Here is a 13,463-nt window from a genome sequence, read left to right on the forward strand (position 1 = left end):
CCGAATTTAATCTCAAGGAATCCTGGCTGGATTAGGTTTTTTTTAAGACGGCCCAAACTTAGTCAATTAGAGTATATTGTATTATGTTTAATGAATAAGCCTGAAACACAGAACTAAATAAGCTAATGTAACGAAACACACCCAGAGAAAAACAATTCTTAAGAAATAATTTTTACCTGTTGCAAATATTTTTGAAGTAATAAGAATAATACATGCTTATTTTAACACATTCAAAAATTATAGATGGGTATACAGAAAAAGTGAAATCTACTTCCCCTATTCTAGCCTCACTTCCTAAAAGCAATCATTGTTTACAGATTGGTGGTGCATTTCCAGATTTGTTTATGCTTATTTATATATATCAGCATATATATAAATATATATATATAAATAATTTAAAAAATAGAAGTGGAGTCCTACTACACATATACATATGCATACATGCACTCATTCATGTGTGAACATTTATAGTTCCCATTTTAAAAATAAATGTGCAGACTACTGCACTGTAAGAATTTGTCCACTCCTTTTTAAAAAAAGATTTTATTTATTTGAGAAAGGGAGTGTGCATGGGGAGGGGGAGGGGCAGAGGGAGACGCAGACTCTCGCTGAGCAGGGGCTAAACTTGCCTTGGGGCTTGATCCCAGGAGCCTGGGATCATGACCTGAGCCCAAGGGAGACACTTAGTGGACTGAACCACCCAGGTGCCCCTGTCTACTTTCTTGATAGACCTATAGCTTATTTCCATTTTTAAAAATTAAAAACAATGCTGTGAAGAACATCCTTATATATGTATCCTTATACATGTCTTCTAACTTTTTTGTAGGCTACGTTTCTAGTTGTGAGAGTGGGTCATAGCATAAGGGTGTTTAAAATTTTGAGGGATTTTTCCACATTGCCTTCCAAAAATTCTGCATCCGTTGACACTCTCACTAATAGGATATGAGGGGCTTATTCCCCACACCCTAGGCAATATTGATTATTAATTTTTTTGCCAAAATTATACTGCTTGGCTTTTGGGCTCTGAGCCAAGAATCTTGATCATATTAGATAGTTACGGAGCTCCTTGCCCAGAAACCTTACAATCCGTGAAGGGGAGGACAGCTGAGACCTCGTTTTGGCATATAAACTCTATAATCTGTACGAAACAGTTGAATACACACCACACCTGTGAGTCCTAGTGGCCGCCCCTGCCAGGGCAAGCCGAAGCCTAAGTCAGGCAGTCTGTCCTGGTCTGGGTTCCTCTTCTCTCAGGTTCTGGGAAGTCACGGATGAGGACTCTACACTGTTGGCATGTGGATGCCCACTTACTTTCAATTTTAAAATTCTGTTTCTGCCCTGTCTCAAAGGGCAGGCAATTAATGTCAGTGGAAGACTTTATTTATTGCATGCTTGGCTACCTATCTGCCTGGCTAATAGGGAGGGCTGAGTGGTGCTGCCTTTGTTTCTCCAACCTCAGAGTTCTGGAGATCTACCCTCACAAAGATGCTAGCAAGTTTCATTTCTGTTGAATCCTAAGCAATGCTTCTCAGTCTTTAATGTGATAGGAATTAGGGCCTTGTTAAAATGCAGATTCTGATCGCATGGCTCTGAGGTGGGGCCTGAGAGACTGAGTTTCTAGGGGGCCCCCTTGAAACCCTGGTTGTTGGCGCCAGGGCACACTTCGGAATTAGAGCAAAAAGTTCATTTTAGGAGAGCAGACGTTCCTGACCCAGAGGCACTAGCATTATGAGGCGCTCAGGTCTCTCACCAGACTGTTTAAATATGATTCTCCAGGGCCAAGGCATAGGTATTTAAAAACACCCCTGATGATGATCATATGTGGCTGGGGCTTGGAAGGAGTGAGGTGGTTCTCAGATTGTCTTCAGGCAGCAGCAGCATGGGGCGGGCGGGGGGACGGGGAATGTATTAGACATGCAAATTCTCAGGCCCACCCTGCCTCCTAAATCAGAACCTTTCAGAGAGAGCGCAGCAATCCTTGTTTTAACAAGCTCTCCGGGGCCTCTGACCTTGGCTAAAATTTGAGAACCACTCTTGACAGAGCCATCCTCCAAGATTTGGACTCATGGTTATTTTTTTTTTAAGTTTTTTTTTAATTTATTTTTTTATTATGTTATGTTAGTCACCATACATTACATCATTAGTTTTTTTTAATTTTTTAAATTTTTTATTCTTATGTTAATCCCCATACATTACATCATTAGTTTTTGATGTAGTATTCCATGATTCATTGTTTGCGTATAACACCCAGTGCTCCATGCAAATGTGCCCTCTTTAATGCCCATCACCAGCTAACCCATCCCCCACCCCTCTCCCCTCTAGAACCCTCGGTTTGTTTCTCAGAGTCCATAGGCTCTCATGGCTCGTCTCCCCCTCCGATTCCCCCCCTTCATTTTTCCCTTTCTGCTATCTTCTTTTTTTTTTTAACATATAATGTATTATTTGTTTCAGAGGTATAGACCTGTGATACAACAGTCTTACACAATTCATAGCACTCACCATAGCACATACCCTCCCCAATGTCTATCACCCAGCCACCCCATCCCTCCCAACCCCACCACTCCAGCAACCCTCAGTTTGTCATGGTTCTAAACCCTGATTGCGCATCAGACCTGCTAAGTAAGCAGCCTGATAAAGCCTGGGCTGCACCCCCATTTTTTTCTGATTCCAAAGATCTGGAGTGGTTCCTAGGAGTGCGTGGCTTTGAAAGCATCTGGGGGATGTGGATTTAGTGGCTGAACAGAGCGGTGGTAGCCCTTCAACATAGAATGGTGGTCTATGGCCCCTGGCTTGGGCAGGACAGTGTTCGCCCGTTCGTCCCACATTAATCGAACCCCATCATGTGCCAACACTATGTCGAAGATATCACTGTGGAACACCTATTAGGTACCAGGCATTTTTTTTTAAAGATTTTATTTATTTGACAGAGAGATACATAGCGAGAGGGGAACACAAGCAGCGGGAGTGGGAGAGGGAGAAGCAGGCTCCCCATGGAGCAGGGAGCCCGATGTGGGGCTCCATCCCAGGACCTGGGATCATGACTGAGCCGAAGACAGACGCTTAACGACTGAGCCACCCAGGTGCCCCAGGTACCAGGCATTTTATACATTAGTCCTACAACAGACTGGCAAGGTGGACGTACCACCACTTTACAGAAGAGAGACCCTATACAGGTCAGTTATGACTCCAAAACCTGGACTCCTTGCCACCCCCCAAATCTAATCTGTGCAGACGTGGGGGGCCTCTGTGTTCAATCTTCAGTGGTTTATTTTGTGAAATTGGAGATACATTCCCAATTTTAGCGGATGTAACATTCACCTTTCAGTTCCTCTGAGGGGGCGAGAGATGGTTTCAATCTTTAACTTAGGCAAATTGATGTTCTCTGTGTGTGAAAAAGACTCTCCTCGTCAGAGGGCAGGTGCTTGGAGGGTAGGGTGATCAGATGAAATACAGGCTACCCAGTTACATTTTAATTTAAGATAAATAACAGTTTTTCTAGTCTAGTCTAAGTATTGGTTTTCTAGCATAAGGTATGTGCCCCATTCATCGCACAGGGTATACTTATATGAAAAATGATTTATTGTTTACTGGAATTCAAATCTAACTGGGCATCCTATATTTTTATTTGCTGAATCAGGCAAGCCTATTGCAGTGGGTTTTCTGGCGCAGGTGATGAACATGCTCCATCTCCTTGTGATCAGCGATGCTCCTGTTTTAAAAGCTCACAGCTAAGACTGGAGGAGGGGCAGAAGACAAATTCACCTGGTCTTACTAGGTTCTGCAATAATCGAGATAATCAGACACAGGCTTAGTCTAATAATACTTTTAAAAAATCGCACTTACGGGCGCCTGGGTGGCTCAGTCGGTTAAGCGACTGCCTTCGGCTCAGGTCATGATCCTGGAGTCCCGGGATCGAGTCCCGCATCGGGCTCCCGGCTCAGCGGGGAGCCTGCTTCTCCCTCTGACCCTATCCCCTCTCATGCTCTCTGTCTCTCATTGTCTCTCTCGCAAATAAATAAATAAAATCTTAAAAAAAAATTAAAAAAATAGCATTTACTATATGCCAAGCACTACGCCGCGAGCCTTTTGCTCACTTTTTATCTATTATCACCTGTAAGTAGGCCCAGTGCCAGTATCACCATTTAACAGATGAGAAAACTGAGGCCCAAAGCAGCGTGGTGACTGGTCTAAGACAGGGTTTCTCAACAGTGCCATTGTCAAAATCTGGGACTAGATAGTTTTTTGTTGTGGGGACCGTCTGTCCTGTGCATTGAGGAATGTTTACTGGCATCCCCGGCCTTTACTCATTAGCTGCCAGGAGTATTCCCACAGTTGTAACAATCAAACTTGTCTCCACACGTTACCAAATGTCCCCTGTGGGGCAAATTCACCTCTGGTTGAGAACCACTGATCTAGGACTTGATAGCTGTTAAGATGTTGAGCCAGCATCAGGACCCAGGCAGCCTGCCCCAAAGCTTATGCTCTTAGACAAGGCAACAATTTCATCCAGAAAAAAAGTTCAGAAATCAAGAGGAATCTATCGTATCACATTTATTTGGAAGAAAATCATTTGAAAAATGACATGCAGAGCTTTTGCATGACCTATTATTATTGCATCTGGATTTCCGCTTTGGGTGTTATCACAGAGCTCTGTAAGGTTCAGAGTGGATCATGCCTAGACCTTGTGGGCATTTAATATGGTTGTTGAAATATGGCATGAGTGAGAAGATCCTGCTTGTTACGGGGAAGGTTCTCCCTGCCTTGAAAAGAGAATGGGCTTGGGGCGCCTGGGTGGCTCAGTTGTTAAAGCGTCTGCCTTCGGCTCAGGTCATGATCCCAGGGTCCTGGGATCGAACCCCGCATTGGGCTCCCTGCTTGGCGGGAAGCCTGCTTCTTTCTCTCCCACTCTCCCTGCTTGTGTTCCCTCTCTCGCTGTGTCTCTGTCAAAAAAATAAATAAAATCTTAAAAAAAAAAAAAAGAGAATGGGCTTTACCATGGTTCTCAGGCCATCCTCCTATAGCCTGAGGAATGCATAACACCCCTCACTCCCCTCTCCGTACTGAGGGCAACAAAACCCTGACCCTGCCAGACCTCACCATTCCATCACTGTTCATTCATTCATATTTGGGGGTTTTTGCTCTTTTTTTATTGAAGTAAAATTCACATAACATGAAATTAACCATTTTAAGGCATACATTTCCGTGGCACTTGGTATATTCACAGTGGTTGTGCTACCATCGCTCCTATGAGCACTACCTAGTTGCCAAATATGTCCTCACCCCAGAAGGAAACCTTGTACCCATCAATCATTCCCCATTCCCCCTTCTGCCAGCCTCCAGCAATGACTGGTCTGCATTCTATCTCTACAGATTGATGTATTCTGATATTTCATATAAAGGAAATCATACAATTGTGAACTTTTGTGTCTGGCTTCTTTCATTTAGCCTAATATTTTTGAAGTCCATCCATATTTCATTCATTTAGTTTTCCAACAGCTACTTAGTGAACACCTACTATGCACCAAGCACCGGGGATGATGAAGTGTAAACTCACAGAGCTTACATCCTATTGAAAGAGACAGATGATAACCAGATGCTACAGTCTGAATGTTTGTACCACCAAAATTCATATCTTAAAATCCTAGTGTCCAATGTGGTGGTATAAGGAGGTGGGGTCTTTGGGAGGTGCTTAAGTCACAAAAGTGTAGTCCTCAAGAGTGGGATGAATGTTCTTATAAAAGAGACCCCACAGAGCTCCTTAACCCCTTCCAGCACATAAAGACACAGTGAGAAGGAGGCACCAGCTATGGACCAGGAAGATTCACCAAAACGCAGACAGCTGGTGCCTTGATCTTGGCCTTTCCAGTCTCCAGAACTGTGAGAAATAAATTTCTGTTGTTCATTATTTTTATTTTTAATTTTTTTTATGAGAGACTCTTTACAAAAGATTTTATTTATTTATTTGAGAGAGAGACAGTGCCCATGCATGTGTTTGTGCGCAGGAGTGTGGGGGGAGGGGCAGAGGGAAAAGAAGAGAATCTCAAACAGGCTCTAGGCCCAGTGCAGGGCTCAATCTCACAACCCTGAGATCATGACACGAGCCAAAACCAATAGTCGGATGCTTAACCAACTGAGCCACCCAGGCTCCCCTCTATTGTTTATAAGCCACCCAGTTTGTGACATCTCATTATAGCAACCTGAATGGACTAAGATACCAGAATAAATCAGTAAAATATTTGCAGTTTTAAAAGGGGTGGCCAGGGAAGACCTCACCCCCCAAAAAATGGTCTTGAATAGCCAGAGGGGCATGAGGAAGTTAGCCTGCAAATAACGGAGGGAAGAACATCTTAGGCAAGGGAACAGCAAGTGCAAATATCCTGAGACAGAAGTTTGTCTACTTGTTTGCAGAATATTCTGGAGTCACTGGAATAGAGTGGACAAGGAGAGGGTAGGAGATGAGGCCCAAGAGGCAGCAGGAAGCTACATGAAGGGCCTTATAGGTAGGGTGACTATGTAACTTATAATCCAAACTAGACTGCTTTTGAGGGGGAAAGCAATTGCTACTAAATTATTCTGGGCAATCAGGTATAAACTGGGATTGTTCTAGGCATGCTGGATCATAGCAAGGATTTAGCTTTTACTCTGAGTGAGATGGGAAGTCACTGGTGGGCTTTGAGCAGCGCTGGGCCATGATCTGGCTTGAGACCTTCACTCTGGTTACTGTGTTGAGAGGGTGAGAAAGTGTGGCAAGGGCAGCAGCAGGGGGAGGCAGTGAGAGACCCTTGTAGGACCACAGGTGAGAGGTGATGGGGGCTTGGATCAGGGTGACAGTGGAAGGGGAGGTGAGAACTGGTCACATTCTGGATGTAATTTAAGGTAAAACCAATAGGATTGCTGACCAACAGGCTGTGGGTGTGAGAGAAAGAGAGGAGTTAAAGATGGCCCCAGGAGAAGGCTAGAAAAGGAAGCTATTTGGGGGGCATATCATGTTGCAGGTCCAGTTCCCAGGAAGCTGACTCTGAGATGAAATCTGCAGGGAGCAAGTTTGCTGGCCATTGCTTGCAAGATCAGCACCTGGGGGCGAAGTGAAGGAAGTGGGATCAGGCAGAGGAAGTTGCTGGGATGCCATGTAGTCCCAACGAGGAACTCAGCCAACCCCAGGAAGGAACTTGGAGGCTGGGCAGTCTTCAGATTTACCCAAACTGAGTCAGGGTAGTCAGTCTGGTCTCCTACTTGACGTCCTACTTGAGTGGCCCCAGCTGGAGGCCACCTTGGGAAGGGTGTGATCTTGGGCGGGTTGGTTCCTCCCAGTGGAGCAAGCTCTAGTGTGAAGTCAGCGCTGAGCTGCCAACCAGCAACACTCAGCCGCGGGGTGGGGGGGAGAATCTGGGCAGGAGCTCAACTTCAGACCTGAAGTTTGAGATGTGAGGGAGACAGTGAATGACTCCTGTTCCTTTTCTGATACCAGGGGACTGTACAGACTCTCAGTTCCTTCAAGGTGGCTCTCAACCCATACTGTTCCCATGCTTACCCTGAACTGGAGTGGCACTGTCCCATAGAGATATAATTCTAGCCACATATCTAGTTTAAAATATTATAGTAGCCACACTCAAAAAGTTTAAAGAAATAAGTGACATTAACTTTAACAGTATCTGCTATTTAGGGGTGCCTGGGTGGCTCAGTCGTTAAGCGTCTGCCTTCGGCTCAGGTCATGATCCCAGAGTCCTGGGATCGAGCCCCACATCGGGCTCCCTGCTCGGTGGGAAGACTGCTTCTCCCTCTCCCGCTCCCCCTGCTTGTGTTCCTTCTCTCGCTATGTCTCTCTCTGTCAAAAAAAAAAAAAAAAAAAAAAAAAGAATATCTGCTATTTAACCTAAAAGATCCAAAATATTATCATTTTAATAGATAAGCAATATAAAAATCCTAATGAGATATTTGACTTATTTATGCTAAGTCTTCAAAACCTGGTATGTACTTTACATTTACATTACAGCCCATTTCAATTTGGACTGGTCCCATTTCAAGGGCTTCATAGCCACGTGTGGCTAGTGGTCACCATATCGGACAGCACAGTTCTAGGGGTTCTCCAACCTGCCAAATCTCCACTGGCTCTTGGCCTTTGCACTTGACATTCTCACTTTCAGCATCACTTCTGCTGGAAGATTCCCAAGGCAGGTCAGGGGGGTCATATTCCACTGTAGCACCACACTGAGGAGTGATTGTTTGTTTATTTGTCTGCCTGCTCAACAAAAGCCATGTGCCCTATTCATTGTGGTAACCCCAGTGCCCAGTACCGTGTTGGGCACAGAGTACACATTCAGTGATTTTACCGTGAGTAAATTATAGCAACACTCTATTTGTATATAATTTGGGAGTCAGGAGGCTAATAGAGGCACAGGTTTTTCTCCCTTTCTCCTCTTCCGGCCTTGCAACAATACCAGGATTGATGGGGACATAGCTAGACCTTCCTCTGGGAATCCAGCTGAACTTGAGACAGTGTGCTCTGAGTGGCATTAAGAGGCTTTATCTAACAGAAATGGATTGAACAGTCCTTTGAACAGGGCACTATCACTTTCCTTTTGTTGTTTTCCTTTCCCGTTGTTCTTTCATTTTCCATTTCTTTGACAACAGCCCCCAACTTAAAGCACCCAGGACTGAACATCCATGAAAAGAAGTCACAAAATGCAGAAGTGATGGTGACAATAGGTAACTCACTGCAGTGGAAAATCAGAAGTGTGAGGAGTGGGGAGACTGTTGAGACTTCCCAAACACCATAATCTCCTGGCATTAGGGCTTGGGCGGCAAGTGATGTGGGTTCCTGAAAACCCACAGTGCGTGTTGCTTGATCTCCCTCTGGAATGTGTTGCTTTCCTCTTTGGTGACGATGGCTTACTTGCCTTGTTACATGCTTGAACTGTTGTGTGAGCATAGCTTCTTTCTTTTTCTTTAAGAGAGAATTTGGCAAAAAATGTTCATGCTAAACAATGGAAACTGCCATTTTCCAGTTATCTTCAAATTAAAAAACTTTTTCATTATGAATAGTTTTAAACATACAAAAGATAGTATAAGGAACTCTCAGGTTCCCATCACCAAGCTTTAACAATGATCAACTCATGGCCAATCTTTTTTCATCTATATCTCTGCCCACTCCGCCCACCCATTGTATTTTAAAACCAATTCCAGATAGCACAGATCTGAGATATCATCTACAAATATTTAAGCATGCTTCTGAAAGAGGTGTGTTTGTTGTTGTTGTTGTTGTTTTTAGCTTAGAAAAATGACTTTGGCTTCCCTTGCTACCTCTGGTTTTTTGGTGAGATGAGAATTGCAAATCAGGTCTCTATGCTCAACGTTATGGTACATTCTTAGGTATTTAAGCGGCTGGCGAGTTAATGACATGAGCAACCAGAGTTGCTATTAGCTCTTGATTTATGAAGCCACATGTTCAGCTTGTATGACGGATGTCATTAAGATCGGGCATGGCGGGCGCATTCATCTGTCTCTGCCCAGCGCTCTTCAGTCATGAACGCACTCAACAGATGGAAAATTTCATGGCCACAAATGGAATTGTTTATCCTCTCATTGTTCCCATGTCAGCAATCAAACTAAATCCATTACCCACCAATAAAAAGATCAGCCTGCTGCCAATTCAGCCATGGAAGGAACCAAAGCTATGTTGAAGGGATTTAGAGTTTTAGAGGGGATAAAAAAGTAATAAGCCACATAAAAGTTAAGACTCGAGAGAAGAGTTTGAGTCTCTCATTTTAAAGCTGAAGGTTTTAAGGGATTTAAAAGGAAGGCCTAGAAATTCAATCTTTTCTGTAACATAAAATACACTCTAGAGACCTTTAATTATAAATATTGCAGAGCTTTTATTGTGTGTTGATGGCTTTATTTCATTTAAGAAATCAAAAGCACTCAAATTGGGCTTTGAAGAAAAAGGAAATGTCAGATTCATAATGGAAAAGCTGCTAAGATGTTAATGTTGTTACTAATGGTAGGAAGATTTTCTTTTGTGTAGATAAATAGTTGTCTATTCTTTACAAAGTTATCCCTCATTGGCCTAGATAGGGGGTTCTCTGTGCATTGATCTGTAAGAGGGGGCTCCTAAATTCTGTGGACCCCCCAGGTTGCCCTCCCAACGTTCTTAGTGGACCAGGACTTTAAAAGGCATATCTTAGAATACTTTTTGCTTTTTGCCAGGTTGTTTTTATATCAGGATATAATGGGCAAGAGATATTTGTTCTCCTGCTCATTAGTTGTAGCTGAGGATCTGGGGCATGTAGGCTTTGCATTTATTAAGTTGAAAAGTTTGAGACTTTGGCCAATGAAAAATCAGATTGTCTGAGTAGGAAAAAATCAGACCAGTTGTTTCATTCTCTCCTTCCCATTCTTTGTTGCCAAGTTATTGATAATTTGCTGCTGTATGTGCGAGCTGTCATACTAGGTGATAAGGATCTAGAGATGATTAAGACAAAGTCTTTTACCCTTGGTTAACAGATTAGAGGGGGAGCTTGACAAGGCAATAAATTATTGCACAAAGAATAAGATGTATTTACACCACAAGGGTGATCTGCATTCTCTGCATGTAGAGAATGTCATGGGCAGAGGAGACCTCAACAAGGGTTCCTTGATGCCCCTAGGGAGGACGGTGAGGCTGCAGTGAAGGGTCCATGTGGGGACAGGAGGATGGTCAGGGAGGCAGGGGCAAGATCCTGACAGCCTTGCCTTCTGCTATGGGCTGTGTGCCTTCTCTTGAAGAATTTTAAAGGAAAGACATGGTCAGACAATTTGGGTTTTATAAAAACCATCCTGGGGCCAGCGTGGAGAATGGATTGCTGCGGGTTAAGAAATGGAGGCAGGGAAGCCATTAAGAAGGTGACTGCAGTGATCCAGGCGGGAGGTGGTGGGCCTGAACCAAGGAGGCTGTGTATGTGTTTGGGAAAGAGGAAGGTGTAATAATGACTCATAAGGTTGTTGAAATGACAACATTGAAAAATATGTAAAATGTTTAGAATAGAACTTGTAAAATCCACACTTAGTTAATGTTAACTCGTATTTCTTATTCTTCTTTGGGAATGAGTACTTCCCAGTGGTCATAACATAGCACAGAGGAAGAACAGGGAGAGGGATAGGAGGAGAAGGGAGAATTGGAAGCGAGAAAGGACACTGTAGCAAGAAGAGAGTGTTTTGCTCAGTATCTCCTGGAGTCTCCCCTACAGGACACTTTGCCTGCGGATGAGACTCTATGAAGGAGAGGTGAGGTTGGTGTTGGAGGTGTTGGAGGTCTTGTGAGGTGGTGGGAGTTTGGGGAATGCTGAGATCAAAGTTACTCAGACAGGAAAGCCTACCCTCCTTGGGAAGCCGTTGTGGCTGAACCTGTCTATTCCATAAAGCTGTGTGTGAAGGATTTGCTCTTTTTTCTGGATGACCAGCTCCTGCCATTTTTTTCTATTCTGATATTCCATGATATTTATATTTGATAGTTTTTAGTCACTGTTAGCAGCACAATTGTGCGAAGACTAGGCTGGCTGAAGCATGTAGATGATTTGGTTTAAGGAACTCTTTCTACTTCTGGAAAGTAGAAAGTACTTTCTACTAGAAGCTTCTGTATAAGATACAAACAATGTTAGATTTGTCCAAGAAACCAGAATGATGACTACCTTCCTCCTTCCCTCCCTCCTTTCTTCCTTTTCTTTCCTTCCTTTCTTCCTTCTTTCCTTCCATTTAGCCATTCAATCGACAAATATTATTGAGCTGCTCTAACACTATTAAGATAATTTACCAACTGGGGCTGTGGCTTCTTCAAGAACCAAGCTGCAAATATGCTGATCTGTTTCCCCTGCTGGATTATGGGCTCCTTTGGAGGCAGGGGGCTCTCTTCTATCCATCTTTGTGTCCCCAGGACCTGACACAGGATTTCGTACTAAGTGGTTGTTAAGAGGGAGATCTGTGTCTATGTTCAAATTACTTGCTACCACTTGCTAGCAGTGTGAACTTGGTCAATTATACAGCACTCTGAGGCTTGATATTATCATCTGTAAAATGGGGATAATAGCAATATCCACCTCATTAGGCTGTTTTGAGCAATTAAATGACATAACACACCTAAAGCACTTATATGCCTGGCTCATAAGGGTTCAACCATGCTATCAGTATTAGGTTTACAGTAAATGTTATTGAACTGATTCCCTAGGACTTAGTGTAAGTCTATCACTTTGCATTTAACTTTAGGCAAGACAATTTACCTCTTGCAGTCTCTATTTTTAAAAGGTTTATCTGAAAACTGGAAATTATAATACCTGCACAGTTACCTTAACAGGATTATAATGAAAATGGAAAAGATTGCTTTGTCATTAATTATAAAAATAACTGAACTCCAGTAAATTATCTAAGCATAAACATCAGAGAAAAATAAAAGCTACTATGTTATTGTATTATTTTTAAAAGATGACACAGATTTTTTTAGTTCATAAAGAGCACCTATAAAACTCTACAGCTAACCTTATAGTTATAGTCTGGATGCTCTGCCCCTAGGATCAGGAACAAGGCAAGGATATCTGCTCTCAATGCTCTTATTCAACATAGTACTGGAAGTTCTAGCCAGTGTGATAAATCAAGAAAAGCAAATAAAAGGTGTACATATTAGAAATGAGGAAATCAAACTATCCCTATTTGCAGATGACATAATTGCCTATGTAGAAAATCTCAAGGAATCAGCAATGTTGCAGGATATAAGATACACGTGCAACAATCAGTCACAGTTCTGTATACTAACAATGAACATGTGGAAACAGAAATTTTAAAAAATACCATTTATAGTTGCTGTAAAGAAAATGAAATACTTAGGTATAAAAGTAACAAAATACGCCTATGAACTGTGTCCTAAAAATTACAAATGCTGATGAAATGAAATGCTGATCTAAATAAGTGGAGGGGCACCTGGATGGCTCAATCGGTTAAGTGTCCGACTTTTTTTTTTTTAAAGATTTATTTATTTGACAGAGAGAGACACAGCGAGAGAGGGAACACAAGCAGGGGGAGTGGGAGAGGGAGAAGCAGGCTTCCCGCAGAGCAGGGAGCCCGATGCAGGACTCGATCCCAGGACCCTGGGATCATGACCTAAGCCAAAGGCAGAAGCTTAACCAACTGAGCCACCCAGGCGCCCCTGAGTGTCCGACTCTTGATTTCAGCTCAGGTCATGATTTCAGGGTCGTGAGATCAACTGCATTAGGCTCTGTGCTGGGCTTGGAGCCTGATTAAGATTCTCTCTCTCCCTCTCCCTCTGCCCCCAACCCCGCTCATGTGCACTCTCTCTCTCAAAAAAAAAATTAACTCAAAATGGATCATGGACTTAAATGTAAAACTAAAACTTTTAGGAAAAAAAATTTAGGATAGAATCATAGAGCTCTATGGTTAATCAGAGTTCTTAGATTTGACACCAAAAGCATGATGCATAAAAG

At 43.0% G+C, this 13,463-nt stretch overlaps 1 protein-coding gene across 1 annotated transcript in view; it reads right to left on the minus strand.

Annotated features, from left to right (window-relative positions):
* Nucleotides 1-3,986: 3,986 nt before the first annotated feature.
* ADHFE1 (alcohol dehydrogenase iron containing 1) overlaps nucleotides 3,987-13,463 on the minus strand; it is a 52,910-nt gene continuing 43,433 nt past the window's right edge. The window contains exon 14 of the mRNA XM_045896465.3: nucleotides 3,987-7,074. Coding sequence (XP_045752421.1) covers nucleotides 6,985-7,074 — 90 coding nt within the window. The 3' untranslated portion in view covers nucleotides 3,987-6,984. The remainder of the gene's footprint in view (nucleotides 7,075-13,463) is intronic.

The sequence above is a fragment of the Mirounga angustirostris genome, unplaced genomic scaffold (assembly GCF_029215605.1).
Source record: "Mirounga angustirostris isolate CCGP_5_RB_7025 unplaced genomic scaffold, mMirAng1.0.hap1 SCAF_4, whole genome shotgun sequence".
Taxonomy (NCBI): Eukaryota; Metazoa; Chordata; class Mammalia; order Carnivora; family Phocidae; genus Mirounga; species Mirounga angustirostris.